This window comes from Lepidochelys kempii, chromosome 5, assembly GCF_965140285.1.
Source record: "Lepidochelys kempii isolate rLepKem1 chromosome 5, rLepKem1.hap1, whole genome shotgun sequence".
NCBI lineage: Eukaryota > Metazoa > Chordata > Testudines > Cheloniidae > Lepidochelys > Lepidochelys kempii.
The window spans coordinates 25,707,413-25,724,393 of record NC_136384.1 but is presented as its reverse complement, the minus strand read 5'-3'; the positions used below and the strand labels follow the sequence as shown (position 1 = coordinate 25,724,393).

Here is a 16,981-nt window from a genome sequence, read left to right as displayed (position 1 = left end):
TGGCTCTGATGTCTTGGTACAAAACTCTGCTTTGGTATCATACCATCTGAGCCTACATACTGAAGAAAAACACCTAGTCCTCAAGGTTATGAATACCCTTAGGGAGTCTTCCCCTATCCACCTCCTCAGTGTGCTTACTGGAATACCAAGTGACACCTCAGCAAGCAGTTTTATACAGTACCAGCCAGAAAAAAACCCCAACAGCCGCTGGTAATGCATCATTCACAAGCACCAATAGACCATCCTCTAGTACTGTACACCACCTTGGTACCAGAAGAGATACAAGATGAATAAGAGCCACAAACTAAGGAAAGCTCTCCCCTATCAGCCAAGTCCCCCTCCTTCTCATATGAGGCAGTAATGCCACCACCAGCAACTTATGCTGATGACTTCAGGACCTTCCAGATCCTAATGAAACGCATAGTGGAATCCCTCCAAATCCCATTAGAAGAGGTCCAGGAATCTCAATGCTCCCTGGTTTACGTTTTCAGTATCACCTCCCAGGATAAAATAATTTTACCAGTTAATGAGGCTCTGTTATCACCTACATGTACTTTATGGCAAACACCTGCCACTATTCTGTCCATCTGCTAGTGGCAGATAAAAAATATCATATTCCAACCAAGTACTTCTTTTCCCATTCTGCCCCCAATGATTGTAGATGTGATTAATGAAAGAAATTGCCATGCTTATGCCAGACCCTCTCCTTCTGACAAGGAGTCCAAATGCTTAGACCGCCTGGGTAAGAAGAGTTACCTCTTGGTGGCTCTTTAATTTCAAGTTGCAAATTATCAGGCCTTGATGACTAAGAACATAAGAATGGCCCTACTGGGTAAGACCATGGGTCCATTTAGCCCAGTATCCTGTCTTCCGACAGTGGACAGTGCCCTGTGCCCCAGAGGGAATGAACAGAACAGGTAATCATCAAGTGATCCATCCCCTGTCGCTCATTCCCAGCTTCTGGCAAACAGAGGCTAGGGACACCATTCCTGCCCATCCTGGCCAATAGCCATTGATGGACTTATCCTCCATGAATTTATCTAGTTCTTTTTTGAACCCTGTTATGGTCTTGGCCTTCACAACAGCCTCTGGCAAGGAGTTCCACAGGTTGACTGTGCATTGTGTGAAGAAATACTTCCTTTTATTTGTTTTAAACCTTCTGCCTATTAATTTCATTTGGTGACCCCTAGTTTTTGTGTTATGAGAAGTAGTAAACAACACTTTCTTATCTTCTTTCTCTACACCAGTCATGATTTTATAGACCTCAATCAGATCTCCCCTTAGCCATCTCTTTTCCAAGCTGAAACGTCCCAGTCTTATTAATCTCTCCTCATACAGAAGCCTTTCCATACCCCTAATCATTTTTGTTGTCCTTTTCTGAATCTTTTCCAATTCCAATATATCTTTTTTGAGATGCGGCAACCACATCTGCACACAGTATTCAAGATGTGGGCATACCATGGATTTACATAGAGGCAACATGATATTTTCTGTCCTATTATCTATCTCTTTCTTAATTATTCCCAGCATTCTTTTCAATTTTTTGACTGCCGCTGCACATTGTGTGGATGTTTTCAGAGAACTATCCATAATGACTTCAAGATCTCTTTCTAAATATGATGTCAACAGTTATTCAAAGTTCACACACTTTATTGAATATCTCCCACAAATTCAAGCCCTAATTTTGGAGGGTCAGTTAATTGTGAAAGATTCTCTGAAGGCAGCTCTTGATGCCACTGACAGCTTCTAGATCCCTAGCCACTGCTGTGGTCATGCAGTGAACATCTTGGCTACAGTCTTCTGGACTTCCTAGAGGTACAGAATACTGTTGAAGACATCCCCTTTGAAGGAACTAAGCTAGTCATTCCCAATTTTTTTTCTTGTGCCCCCCTTACCTAGTTCGTGCCCCCCAGAGCCATGGTTGGGAGCCTTGGGAAAACTGGTGCCAGGAGCGGGGCTGCAGCCTAGAGTGGGGCTGGGAGTGGAACTGTGGCTGGGAGTGGGGCCATGGTCAGGGCCAGGGCTGCAGCTGGGGCTGCAGTTAGGGCTGGGAGCCAGGGGCTGAGGTCAGGGCTGGAAATTGGAGGCCACGGCTGGGAGTGGGCCCACGACTGGGGCCAGGAGCCGGGGGCCACGGCCAGGAGCGGAGCCACAGCTGCAGCTGGGGCTGCAGCTGGGTCAGGAGCAGACCTAGGGACAGAGTGGCTCTCCCCACCCCAATGGGGGCTAGTCCAGGCCCAGCAGCACTCCGCCGAACATTCCTCCATGGCCCACAGTTTGGGAACCACTGGCCTAAGCTCTTCAGTGCAGACACAAACTTCTTGCTCCACACCCTTAAGGATTTAAGAGTAATGCTCAGGCCTTCATGAGCCTGCAATAAAGAGATGATTTAGCAGGTCCCAAACTGCACAGTTTTGCAGATCATTCCAACACCCTGCAAGAGACACTTCCCAGATCTTCAGAGCCTCCAAGGATACCTAGACCTCCGAAAACAGAACAGACCTCCTTTCCTATCACTCTGTCTGCACCTCCTTCAAGAGACCATCTTGACACTTAAGTCAAGATCCTGAGCAGCCTATTTCCCTGTATCATCATGCCCCTACCACCAGGCAACCCCCCCTTTTTCTCTGCAGCTCCCAGCTATTCCTCCTGCCTCTCCCTACCCGGCACAGATCCCCTACAGGGAGGGGGCCCGGCCACACCATGTGACCAAGCAATCGGGCGACCAGGGGGTGGGGGAGGAATATGACTCCACATGCTCCCACCCCCCACGCATTGCCTCTGCCTGGAAGCAGATAAGGTATGTTTGGTAAATGTTCCATGTTGATTCAGAACTACCACATATAAAGATGTAAATTCCAAATAAGAGGTATTGTAAGAGCAAAAGTGGATAATTTATGCTTAATACATTTTCACAACTAGTCATGTGAAGCCGGCATAGTACATTGACCAATGAGATAAGTAAGATTATGCTAAATCCTATGAATCAGAGAAAGTTTGGCCTTTCAGCCAAACACAGGATTGGGGACTATGTCAGCAGTTCTGAGTTTCATTCCTTCTTCTGCTGTAGACTTCCTTGGTGATGTTGGGCAAGCCATTTAACTCTTTGCCTCAGTTTCCCATGTAAAATGGGAATAATGTCACAGTTGTGAGTTTTAATTTAGAAACGTGTTTTGAGAATGTTTAAATTTATTCAAGTTTATATAAGTGTAAAGTAATATTATTATTTCTATAAATTCAAAGGGCCCAATACTTGATTTTCTAGCTCTAGAATACTTCCCATGACTCAAAAAAAATAAAAGTGCACCATTATACACAAGCATATACCCGCAACAATAGCTTAAGTTAGATCACCTTGCAGTAGGGAAAACATCACCAAACAAGTTGAAAATAGTCCAAAAGGACTATGTAACATTATGTGAATCATCAAGTCCTACAGGAATAATAAATCAAATGTCACAAAGGATCCTAAAGCAGGTACCATTTGGAAAAGAACCATGGAATATCTTACCTGTTCATTACCACTCTTATATCCAGTTGGTCCAATAAACGATATTATCTCACCCACTTGTCTCTCTAATAAAAATGTATACAAGGATTCCCCTGGGTGCTCTTAGAATGGGGAAATGTCTTAGCTCTCTTTGTAAGATGTAAAGGCAGCTCATATCTTGATTACTACAACATGTTTTTTTCTGGCTTGACAAATGCAATCTTGTCCTGCTCCTACCCATTCAGTGTTGCTGGCGTGACCCGAGGTGGGGAGGCAGCCCAGGCTATGTGGAGGGGGTCATAGCATGGCCTGGGGGCAGCCTGGGGCACAGCAGGGAGAAGGTTGTTGAAAAGACTGGGGTATAAGATCTGAGGCCTTCTTCTGCAGTAAAATCAGCAGCCCTGAGCTAAGTTGCAGAGAGTCACATCCTCAGTTTCTATCTAAATTTCACCAAAACAATGTAATATCAGGCTGTTAAGAAGGCACTGTTACTATATCAGAGGATTTCTGTATGATTTTTAATTTTGTATAGTTTAAAGATCCCAAAGTAATGTTAATTAGAAGGCCTTTTCTTTTTCCTTTCTCTGTGAGCAGTTTGCAAGGCCAAACTGCTCAGCACATCCTGGGACAGAGGGTCTGTTCTCAGAAGAGATAAGACTTTGCAAAAATAACTGTTCCTCGGAACAGCACACAGAGATTCCCACCCTTCTCGCGTTCTTTATCTTGCTTGTTATGTATGTTATATGGTAAGGGGGTTAAGCAGTTTCGTTACACCCTAAGAGTTGTTAAAGTCAGAAGAGATATATGTTGAAATAAAGCTCGAGAATGCATGTGAATGGATGTTGTGTGTAAATAGAAGATGAATGGTTAGGAGTGCCAGCCTAAGAGTTACCACTTCAGTATCGACTGGCCGAAGAATGCGCTAAGTGGAGATAACCGGATGAACCCCGGAGCGAAGACTGAAATCCACCCAACAGTCTCAAGGATGGGAGAGCCGAAGAACAAGATAACATCTGGCAGCATGGAGCCGTCAGGGATGTGCCATCTGCTGGATTGATTCAGCAACAGCATGATGAAGCCATCTCCACAGACTGGCATATGAATAAACTCCTATAAAAACAGACCCTAAAGACTAAGGACTTTGAGTCTGGTTCTGCAACCACCCTCCAGAAGCATCAGATGCGCATCTATCAAAGACTCGGCTCCACCCCCATGCCCAGGTTACCTGGCCAGTAACTTGGCATGAGCAACCTCTAGGCTGGTAACTATAACAACTTTGCAGAACTTGTACGTGTATGTGTGTGGGAGTGAATGGAATGTAGTAAATATGACTTTTTACTTGCTTTGCTTCTTTTGGTATTTTGTGTGAGTACATGGGATAGAATATTTATGATTACTTGTTTATTGTGCCTCTTTTTGTATTCACAATAAATGTGGCATTTTGCCTTATCCTCTTTTAAAAGATCCTGTTGGGTTTTATTTTATTGGTATAACAGCACTCCTGTTCTAATAGTACCCACTGTGACTTTATTGATGTAAACTGTGACTGTATAGATCATTGTTGCAACCACGGTCCTATAGTTGCACCAAATCTTGTACAAAGGAGATCAAGTAAGAAAGGTTGTAATTTGAAAAGATTGTAATTTGCTGGTTATGATTATGTTGTCTATATGTGTATATCATTTTTGTATGTGAAGTTATGAATATGGGCTATGTACTTATATCTAAATGTGTCTGATTCTAAGTAGCATTAGTGAAGCATTTGGTCAACTTCTTGAGAAAGGACTATTCAGATTAAGTGCCCAATTAAGAAACACCTGACAATGGACCTTGGGAGATTCCAATCCACATATGAGGAGCCTTCCTGGGAACATTCAAGGTAGCATGTGAGCAATGCCTGTAAAGAACTGAGTCATGCAGGGACTTGTGACTTGCCCATGTGACTCTAAACTCCATCTTGCTTCTGTGATTTTCCACAGTAAGAACAAAGGGGCCTTTCACATGGCAGAGGATATAAAAGGCCCTGGAAACCCCTCCATTTTGTCTTCAATCCTGTTTCTTATCTCTGGAGGAACTTTGATACAAACTGAAGCTCTGAACAACGGACTGAATGACCCATCCAAGCTCTGGATGTACTCCAAAGACTTTACTTAAGCCAGCAGTTTATTCCATCACTGCTACAAGCCTGAACCAAGAACTTGGCCATTACTGTATGTAATTGATTCCATTTAACCAATTTTAACTATCATCTATATTTCTTTCTTTTTATGAATAAACCTTTAAAGGATTAGCAACAGCGTGATTTGTGGGTAAGATCTAACTGGTGTATTGACCTGGGTCTGGGGCTTTGTCCTTTGGGATCGGGAGAACCTTTTTTCTTTTACTGGGGTATAGGTTTTCATAGCCATTCATCCCCATAAGGAGCGGTGCTGGTGGTGATACTGGGAAACTGGAGTGTTTGAGGGAATTACTTGATGACTTGTGGTTAGCCACTGGAGTGAAACTGAAGTCCTTTCTATTTGGCTGGTTTGGTGTGCCTTAATAGTGAAGGAACCCCAGCCTTGGGCTCTGACTGCCCTGCTCGGAGCAATTTGTCCTGAATTGATACTCTCAGTTGTGTCCTGCTGAAGGCCACTTTGTTACACCCACCATCACCAGATAAAGAAACAGACCTTAAGATGTTTAAAGAAAATGTTGCTTGATAGCATTCTGTCTGGCAAGAAACCACTTATCAAGTTATGACAGTGAAATCTATACTTGTCTATTGTTTTGCCTTTATGGCCCTGGTTTCTCTATTGTTTATCTGTATAGTCTCCAGGCTGGATTTGATTTAAATCATAATTTAAATCACTAGTCAGGAAGACTCTATTTAATCATGGATTTCTACATAAAAGTGCATTCTTGTTGGTTGTTATAACCCTAATACATATTCTTCACAACTCAGAGATAGATGTAGGTTTCATTTTTAGAAGGTACACACCATACATTTTTAAAGTGATTTATTTTGAAAGCTTTTCAGATTAGTTTTACAGCTATATCAGAAAATGAATGTTTGTTTGGTTATTTCATTTACCAAAGGTAATTGAAGCAGACAGTTTACCTCCCAATGACTTCAGAAATATCTCCAATTCAACAGGTTAATCATTAATATTTGGAGAATTTTCTTGCCATCCTGTATTAGGAGGAGAACATCACCAGACAGACATTTAAATTGTTGTATTTAACTAAAACAACAATGTTATGTATTCTGGATTTTTTTCTTCAACAGCAAACATATAATATTTTAACAAAACAAGCATATGATTTTTTGAATTTAGTTAAACATTCAAACTTTTTAAAATCAGGTTTGTTTTTGTTAAAATTGTTTTTAATTAAAATAGTTAAATGAATTTTTAAAAAAAACAACAAAAATTAAATCAACCATGTCAGCCAGGTCAACATGAGAAACTTAAAATATTGGCTTCTGCAGCTAACTCAGTTGTCTTCACCTTCATTTTCCTGTTTGTTTATAATCTGGAAAAGAAAAACAAGCTTTCCTGCTTTTTCAGGTCCCAAATGGTTTCTCAATTTGGAATTTTAGTCCAAAGGAAAAAAATATTCTTTCTACCCAGAAGAAGAAGCTACTGCTGTTAAAAGTGAGATTATCACTTCAACAGTCTCTGAATCCAAGTGCTAAAGTGACTTCCACCAGTTCACTGGTATGACTTTCTTTTAAAACATAATCAGCAAACCTATATTTCTTGAATGGTTCACCCTTAGCCCTGAAGTTTATTATAGTTGGCATTATGGAGGGATGATTGCTGGATGTCCATGTCATAGGCAACTCCTCTTCTTCAGCAATTAAGGTTTGACCCTGGTACCAAGTATTGAGAATATTTGCAAGAAAATGAGCTGGATATAGTGCTTGTCCCATTCGTTTTTTTAAGGCTTGTAATTTAACTTTGTCATTGCATATTTCTCTTTTTAAGATCTCACTCATTTCCTTCCAAATTTCAACACCGTCAGCAATAAAACAGCTATTTCCCTGCGTTTTGTTCAAGGCTACAGAAATAGGCTTCAGGGTACTCGGCATGTGTTCAACATTTCTCTTAAGCCCAATGTTGAGAACCTTGGCTGTGGTAGTGCCATATATTTTTTCATGATTTTGTTCACAAACTGTCATCAGATTAGACCAGTTCTTGATCTAGCGCTCAAAACGGTCCACTACTGAGTTCCATCACACATCTTCTGGGAGTGTTAGCTTGGTTCTTCCCACTTTTTTCAGAGCAGCTGCGGCAAAGTGGTTGTTACAGAAGTATTTTGCAATTTCAACATTAGCCTTTATTTCTGGAACACTGAAGTCTTTGGCTAAGAGGTGCATCAAATGAGCACTGCAACCGTATCTTATCGCTTGGGACTCTCTGCTAAATAATTTCTTCTCATCTTGGATATATTTTCAGCATTGTCTGTGACCAAGCTGTGTACTAGACATTTGAATTTTTTTCACAGTTTGTTATAGCTTTTACTGATACTTCTTGTAAGTATTCTGCTGTGTGTGCATTTTCTGATGTATCAATTGTTTCTGTAAGGAAGACATTCCCTTCTTCTGTTGTCACACAAGCACATACAACAGGATCGCTGTGGACATTACTCCACCCATCAAAACTCACGTTAACAATTTTACCCTCTAGACCTTTTGCACACTGCTCAATTTCTCTTTCATAAAAACACTTTATCTGGCAAGTTGCCTGTGACATCTGCTCTGTTGGGTGGACTGTATCCTGGTCTTAATGACCAAACCATGTTAATGAAGTGTGGGTTCTTAATCATACAGAAAGGAGAGTTTGTTGAATATACAAACCGGGCAATTTTATCATCAATTACCTCCTTTTGTAATCTGCTGGTTCTTACCACAAACTTATCCATGGTTATTTCTGGATGATGGAGATTTTTTTTTTCTTTTTGCTACAGGTGATATACTGTGGCTATGTGACATACATGATGTGACTGAAACATTATCATTGGCAGATAACTCTGAAACTATAGAAAATGATAGTGATCTTGAAAGTGTGATAGTCTTCAGAAGCCTGTATGTTGACGATGGATTCTCCTAAACAAAATAAGTCAATGCGGTTATTTAATTATTATTACCATACTGCTCATTTAATATTACTCATTGCATTAACTGACACTCAGTACTACTCTAAAGGTGAAATTGTAAAAGGAAGAGCTGCCTATTTCAGCTATTTATTTTTTATCACAACTGCATCTAAAATGATAGTACCATACAGTAACAACTATATTTTTTCCTCAAACATGAGAATTCAAGAATAGTCCAGAATGAAGACAGGCAGTCCTTAAGAAAGAAGTATGAAATAAAAAAGTTTACCAACCTGAAGATCCGGCATGTTCAGACAGGTTCCTTTCATCATCTTCAACACAGCTTCCTCCTGAGAAGGATCACTTCTCATGATGTTGTTTCATTTGGGCAACCAGGTCTTGCATTTCTTTGTTGCACATTTTGCATGCATGCCTGTCTTACCCACAGGTAGAGGAACTTCATTAAAATATTCCCAAACTGGGTTTTTTTTTATGGCCTGCTGCCATTATAGGTTTTCCCTTCTAGTGAGAGAATGGTGTGGAAGATCTCAAATCAATGAAGGCTACGCTCAGAAAGACCTCAAGACTTCTGGAATATGCTGCTCAAACAGCTTCACTTTTGTTTCTACTGCCTGTCCCTCCCTTCTCACATTTATCTCCAGACTTCTCCTTGTCCAGATCTATTCTGACCCCAACAATCTTCTATTCATTGAACTTTTTGAAACTTTGCACTTTTAGAGAGAGGTAAGGGATTGACTCTCTGTACACAGATTTGCAGAGGGACAATAGAGTTGAGGTCTGTTATTTCTCACCTCTATATATTTATTTATTTAAAACCTTTTTTCTGTTAACAAGCATGTTATCTCTGGAGACACAAATCCAGTTTGAGAACTGCAAAACTAAGCATCTCTGATGGTATCTTCTACCATCACTGAGTCATAGATTCATAGATATTTAGGTCAGAAGGGACCATTATGATCATCTAGTCTGACCTCCTGCACAACGCAGGCCACAGAATTTCACCTACCACTCCTGCAAAAAACCTCACACCTATATCTGTGCTATTGAAGTCCTCAAATCGTAGTTTAAAGACTTCAAGGAGCAGAGAATCCTCCAACAAGTGACCCATGCCCCATGCTACAGAGGAAGGCGAAAAACCTCCAGGGCCTCTTCCAATCTGCCCTGGAGGAAAATTCCTTTCCGACCTCAAATAGGGCGATCAGCTAAACCCTGAGCATATGGGCAAGATTCATCAGCCAGATACTACAGAAAATTCTTTCCTGGGTAACTCGGATCCCACCCCATCTAATATCCCGTCACAGGCCATTGGGCCTATTTACCATGATCCCACTGGGTAGCTAGAAAGATTAACCTAAATAATCTATACAGAAGCCCCTGGAACCCCCCAAAATTGGGTCCCTAATCCATGAACTATTGGAACTCATTTACAAAACTTTTCTTAAATATTACATGACTATATTGTCTCATACTATAGAATTAGTATAATCCCTATTCCATGATAAACTACATTATAGCTCAAAGATATCTCAATTAAAACTATCTTTAGATAGGCTTTTCTCTTCAAGCATTTTATCAAAAAAACTTTTTTTTTTTAAATCATTGATTTTTAATCCACCCTGACGGTCTCTGTCTGATTCTTTAATTGATTCTGTCTGTTGCATAACTAATTTTGCAAGATTGGAACCAACTCAGGTGGTGGGGCATGACTGGTAAACAAGTGTTTCACAGTGTTAGGATATAGATATTCATGCCTGTCTGTAAAGGCCTATACTCTAAGAATTTAGGTGTATTCTTATCACTTGGCTAATTATAGAGGTATAAAAGAATCAAAATCACTATCTGCTGGTGTAAGGGCCTTCTCTTACTGTGACAGTCTGAGGCCCTGTTCTTAGGCTAAGGCCTTTGGCTAAGCAGCAGAGGCAGCCATAAGCTGGGAAGCGAACAGTCACATCCTCACATTCCAAACTAGTCACATTGAAATAAGGTGCTATTGGGCTGTTAGGCACTATCAGGACAGGATTGTATTCCTATCACCTCCAGAGAAAGGGAAGTGCCTAGAAAATGTAAAAGGAAACTTAGTTTGATAGCATCCTGTCTGGCAAGAACTCACTTATCAATAGCTGGGATGTGAAACCCTCACTTCTGTATTGTCTTGTCATTATAGTTTCCACTTTGCTATTGTTTGTCTGTATAATCTCTGTCTGGTCCTGTGATTGTTCCTGTCTGCTGTATAATTAATTTTGCTGGGTGTAAACTAATTAAGGTGGTGGGATATAATTGGTTACATAATCATGTTACAATATGTTAGGATTGGTTAGTTAAATTTCAGGAAAATGATTGGTTAAGGTATAGCTAAGCAGAACTCAAGTTTTACTATATAATCTGTAGTCAATGAGGAAGTGACTGGGTGGGGGTGGGCATGGGCATGGGGGTAAGGGAGATGGGAACAGGGAATGGGGGTAAGAAAATTGGAATCATGTTTTGCTAAAGGGGGAAATGGGAACAGGGAATGGGAGTAAGGAAGTTGGAATCATGTTTGGCTAAGGGTAGGAATGGGAACAGGGACACAGGTGTAAGGCTCTGTGGTGTCAGAGCTGGGAAGGAGGATACTAAGGAAGGAAACTGGAATCATGCTTGCTGGAAGTTCACCCCAATAAACATCGAATTGTTTGCACCTTTGGACTTCGGGTATTGTTGCTCTCTGTTCATGCGAGAAGGACCAGGGAAGTAAGTGTGTGAAGGACTAAGCCCCCTAACACACTATGTTAGGACTGGTTAAAGAATTATTTCATAATACTTTAGTAAAAATAATCAGATCACATACAGATCGTCAGGACTCAAGTTTCAGTATAAAAATTGACAGGAACATCAGCCACACTATCAGAGGCTCGTATACCTGCACATCCACCAATGTGATATATGCCATCATGTGCCAGCAATGCCCCTCTGCCATGTACATTGGTCAAACTGGACAGTCTCTACGTAAAAGAATAAATGGACACAAATCAGATGTCAAGAATTATTTCATAAACCAGTCGGAGAACACTTCAATCTCTCTGGTCACGCAATCACAGACATGAAGGTCGCTATCTTAAAACAAAAAAACTTCAAATCCAGACTCCAGCGAGAAACTGCTGAATTGGAATTCATTTGCAAATTGGATACTATTAATTTAGGCTTAAATAGAGACTGGGAGTGGCTAAGTCATTATGCAAGGTAGCCTATTTCCTCTTGTTTTTTCCTACCCCCCCCCCCCCGCCCAGATGTTCTGGTTTAACTTGGATTTAAACTTGGAGAGTGGTCAGTTTTGAAGGGGTTTTACCAGCAGGAGAGTGAGTTTGTGTGTGTATGGGGGTGGGGGGGATGTGAGAGAACCTGGATTTGTGCTGGAAATGGCCCACCTTAATTATGCACATTGTAGGGAGAATGGTCACTTTGGATGAGCTATTACCAGCAGGCTAGTGAGTTTGTGTGTGTGGTTTTTGGGAGGGGGGTGAGGGGGTGAGAGAACCTGGATTTGTGCAGGAAATGGCCCAACTTTATTATCATGCACATTGTGTAAAGAGTTGTCACTTTGGATGGGCTATCACCAGCAGGAGAGTGAATTTGTGTGGGGGGGTGGAGGGTGAGAAAACCTGGATTTGTGCTGGAAATGGCCCACCTGATGATCACTTTAGATAAGCTATTACCAACTGGACAGTGGGGTGGGAGGAGGTATTTTTTCATATTCTCTGTGTGTATATATAAAGTCTGCTACAGTTTCCATGGCATGCATCCGATGAAGTGAGCTGTAGCTCACGAAAGCTCATGCTCAAATAAATTGGTTAGTCTCTAAGGTGCCACAAGTACTCCTTTTCTTTTCACTATAAAAATTGGGGTCCAAGAAGAAATGGAAGAAGAACCTAACTCCAGAACACAGTCCAACATCAAAGCTGCCAAACACCAAAGCTGTTCCAAAACGCTGCCAACTATATACTGTTCAGAAGCTGGAGTCCTGGACTACCTGATCCTGACTGGCCACCAGGAAAAGTTTGTTAGCCTTATTGGGAGTGGTGAGCACTGTACATTTAGCATGTGTATTCTGTCAATCAATTGTTAATAAATATAGGTTAAGGATATTATTGTGTAAGACTCTTACACTTGGAAAAGGCCCTGCAGTCCGTAAAGCCCAAAGCCCACTGGAATGGGTGTTAGCCCGGAGCCCATGGAGGGGTAAAGTTGGGTCCCTTACTTCCTAAGTACCCAAAAGAGAGGAGGGGGAGTGAAAGCCCTAAATTGTGTGTGTAACAGGGGTAGCCTGGGGCACAGTGCGGGGTGGGAGGGCAGACTGGGGCACAGCAGGGTAGGATTGTGGCACAGCCCCAGGGGATGTAACTGGGGCACAGTAGGAGGGGGATTGTTGCATGGCCCGGGGGGAGAGGAGGGCTGACTGGAGCACAGCAGGGCTGTGTGGCCATAGGCAGTGTCTTTATGAGTTAGTGGGGGGGAGCTCAATCCCCTGCCCCACTCCAGGCCCTGCCCCCACTCCACCCCATTCTGCCCCCTCTCTTGAGCACACCCTGCCCTCACTCCTCCCACAAGCTGCTAAACAGCTGATCTGCAGCAGATGGAAGGTGCTGGGAGGGATGGGAAGGAGCTGATTGGTGGGGCTGCCGGTAGATGCTGAGCTGCCTGTGGTTATGGCACAGGCCAGGGGAGGCAGCCTGGGCTTTGTGGACGGGGTTGTGCGTGTGGCAAGACCTGGGGTGGGGGGTCAGTCTGGGCTTTGCCAATGGGGTTGTGGCAAGATGGGGGGGGGAGGGTCAGTCTGGGTTTTGTGGGGAGATGAGATGTGTCAAGACCTGGGGCGGGGGGAGAGCATGTTCAGCCAAGAGCACAGTAGGGAGGTCCTGGCACAGGTCAGGGGCAGCCTGGGGCACAGCAGGGATCATGGCCCTCAGGGCAATTTACGGGCAGTTTACGGTACACAATTGGGGTCGTGGCGTAGCAGTCGGCGGCCCAAGGTACTCAAGGGGTGGGTGTCACAGCGCACAGCAAGGTTTCACTGGGGATACGGGGGGGTTGTGATGCAGTATGGCAAGGTGGGGTGGGCATGGGGGTTTGTGGCATGGGGGGCACCATGGGGTGTGCAGGGGATTCATCAGAGGGTGTGTGTATATATATATATATATATATACACACACATATATAGGTTTTTAGCTAGTGCTAGTCAGAGCCCGCCCGTAGCACGATGCTGGGGTGACACGGTGCTCTCTGTGTACTCTGCCTCACGTCTCGCAGACAGGGAGGCTGCCCTGGACAGGTGGCAGTTTGACAGCCCAGCGTTCCCTGCCTCCAGTCAACAACTCCCCTCAGGAGGGGCGCCCCGCCCCCTCCGAGCCAGTTCTAACTGGCTCTGTGATGGCAGTCACTCTCCAGCTCGCGCACCCAACTTCTCAGTTCGAATCCAATCGCTATCTCTTGACCCCTCCCAGGCTCGCTGGGCTTCAGGACAGGCTGGTGCCAGGAGGGGGAAGCGCATGCGCACCCCTCAGTAATCCCAACAGGACGGAGAGACAATCTGTAGGGGTTGACGTAGATAAGCACCCCACGGCCTTTTCCTCCCGCCCTTCCTCGGTTTGGCGTTCTTTTCTTCCTGATTGGTTGAAATGCGCTGTTCGTCCTGTCAGCAGCCGGGAAAAGTTTCCCCCTATTGGTTTGATTGAGTCGGGCGCATGCGCAGTCCATAGTATGTTTTGGTGGGTGAGTATGTCTCTCTGTCCTAGCCCTTGTGTTGGGCGCGTGCGCTGTCTGTTCCGTGAGCTGGGTCTCTAGGCTGGCGCGCACGTACCATGTGTGTTTAGCGCTTAGGAGGCGGCGGGCTCTGGTTTGCCGGATCTGTCTCCGCCCCCCTCGAAGAGCTGCGCGGTTGGAGCGGCCAGGGGTGGGCTCCCGGCCATTACGGGTCCGGGGGTAGTGAAGCCCGGGCTATGACCTGCTACCCGGGCTTCCTGTGCGGCTGCCGCTGCGCAGCCAGCCGGGCGGCCGCCCTGCGCTCCCTGCTGAAATACCAAGCAGCGCCTGCGGCTTCGTCTCTCCTGGCCGGGCTGCCGCTGCCCGGCGGGCTTCAGCGGCGCCTCCTCACGTGCAGCCGGCTGAGCCGGGCCGAGTCCTTGCTCCCCTCCTTCGCCGCCGCCGGGTTCCCGCCCCAGGGGCTCCTCCAGCAAGAGCGCTCAGGCTCGCCTGGACCCCGACCCTTCGCGCTGGGCCCGCAGAACTCTTCTGGGTTCGCCCTGTCGTGGCTGGATCAGCGGCGGGGGAGGAGCGCGGGGAGCGCGCGGCTCGCTTGTGGCGGGGGGTTCCGCCCCTCCCGGGTCGTGGTGGTGGCCAAGACCACCAGATACGAGTTCGAGCAGCAGCGCTACCGCTACGCGGGGCTCTCGGAGGAAGATCTCAAACAGCTGGTGAGTGCGGCACAGCTCATTACCCCCAGCCAGGCGGGTACCCTCGCCCCTACGGTCCTCAGCGGGCAGGATGCCCACCTAGGGTAATCTCAGCCGCTGCCACCTGCTCCAGCTTCACCCGTTCAGGGAAACAGGCCAGATTAGCCCCTGATAAAGCTCACTTTTCAGGAAGCACAGGCAGGTCTATAGGCACCTAGAGTCAAATAAATGTGAGATCCTTAACACTAAATAAACTTTCAACAACATTGCCTTGGCTCCAGCCCCACAGGTGGGGGTAAGGAGGTGCACTGTTACCATTCAGTTTGAGAGAAACAAGGTGGATGAGGTAATATCTTTTATTTGACCAAATTCTGTTTGTGAAAGAGGCAGGCTTTCTATCTCTGTGAAGCTCAAAAACTTGCCTAAAGAAAAGGAGTACTTGTGGTACCTTAGAGACTAATCAATTTATTTGAGCATAAGCTTTCGTGAGCTGCAGCTCACTTGATCGGATGCATAGTGAGCTGTAGTTCATGAAAGCTTATGCTCAAATAAATTGGTCAGTCTCTAAGGTGCCACAAGTACTCCTTTTTGCGAATACAGACTAAGACAGCTAAGCAGACTAACATGGCTGCTACTCCAAAAACTTGCCTGTTTCACCAACAGAACTTGGTCCAATACAAGTTGCTACCTTACTCACCTTATCTATCTTATTTCCTGGGACCAACTAGGCTACAACAACACTACAAACAACCATGCAGTTTCACACACTGTTTTCAGATGTTAGCACAGGGCTGCAAAGCTTGGGTTACAAATATGTTAGGTGACCAGTTTAGATTTAAACACCAGTGTTACTAATTGGTTTAATGAAAACAAATTATATAAAGCCTCTTTCAGCAAAATCTAGACTATGTGAAAGTATCCTGATAGTAGGAAGTTGAATACAATTGAACTGACCATCATTGCTCAATACCAGCTAGGAAAATCCTTTATGGATTATTCACCAAAGTAACAGAAAGGGAGATAGTATGTCAAGGTAGAAACATTTGCTGGCAGCAGCCACACAGCCAGGCACACAGTACAGTCTTTGTGCACTTGTTCTTAAAGTTTGAGATTATTGGGGCCAGCTCCATCATACAGTGATTCCTAATCCCTAGTATTCTAGGTGTTGGCCTGCCTAGTTCATTCATGAGCATATGCGTTGAACTAGGTGCTCGCTTCCCATTTATTATTTGTTTGAACTCCCTATCAAGCTTGGGCTGTCCTAACTTCTTAGTGACACTGTAGGCTGGAGTGCAGACGTTACATGGGAGATGTTGGATATTAGCTGATACAGCTTTGGTCTTAGGCCTTGTCTACACTGCCACTTTACAGCGCGGCAACTTTCTTGCTCAGGGGTGTGAAAAAACACATGTTAATGTTAGCATTTCAAGAGTCACTGCTGATGTTCGAGAAAGAACTTTGGTTATGGCTACACTACAGCTTATGTTGACCTACATTGTCACTCAGGGGTGTGAATTAGCCACCTCCTTGAGCAATGTAATTTATGTCGATTTATGTGCCGGTGTGGGTATGCTATGCCAGTGGGAGAGCTTCTCCTGCTGACACAGCTACCGCTGCTCAAAGGGGCTCGAGTAATTAACACCCTCACACCCCCCATCGGCTTAGAGCAGCTACACTAGAGAGTTTCTAGTGTAGCCATAGCCTCTGTAGTGCATTTTGAAAATATAAAGTAATTAACTGTTACAACTGTATTGCTTTCCTACTTCCTTAACAAGTGGGATGAATATAAAAGCGCCTTGCTCCATAAATAGAAGTAAAGCCTCTGTTTTGGGTTAGTTGTCTTTACCTTTTTGGTCTCCAAGGCTTCATTTGCACTGGAGAATTGAACAGCTTTAAATTGAACTGGTTTAAACACAGAGACCAATCTTGCAATGACTTAAGTACATGCTTAACATTTCCCACTAACTGT

General features: G+C 44.2%; 1 protein-coding gene across 4 annotated transcripts in view; it reads left to right on the top strand.

The window, feature by feature from the left end:
• Positions 1-14,261: 14,261 nt before the first annotated feature.
• The window catches only part of NADK2 (NAD kinase 2, mitochondrial), a 63,710-nt gene continuing 60,990 nt past the window's right edge, over positions 14,262-16,981 (top strand). For 2 of the 4 annotated variants that reach the window (XM_073343758.2, XM_073343757.2), the window contains exon 1: positions 14,361-15,033. In XM_073343758.2, the coding sequence (XP_073199859.2) occupies positions 14,560-15,033 (474 nt within the window). In that variant the 5' untranslated portion in view covers positions 14,361-14,559. Of the gene's footprint in view, positions 14,333-14,360; positions 15,034-16,981 lie in introns of those variants that run through there. The other 2 variants (XM_073343761.2, XM_073343762.2) reach the window with 2 other exon arrangements.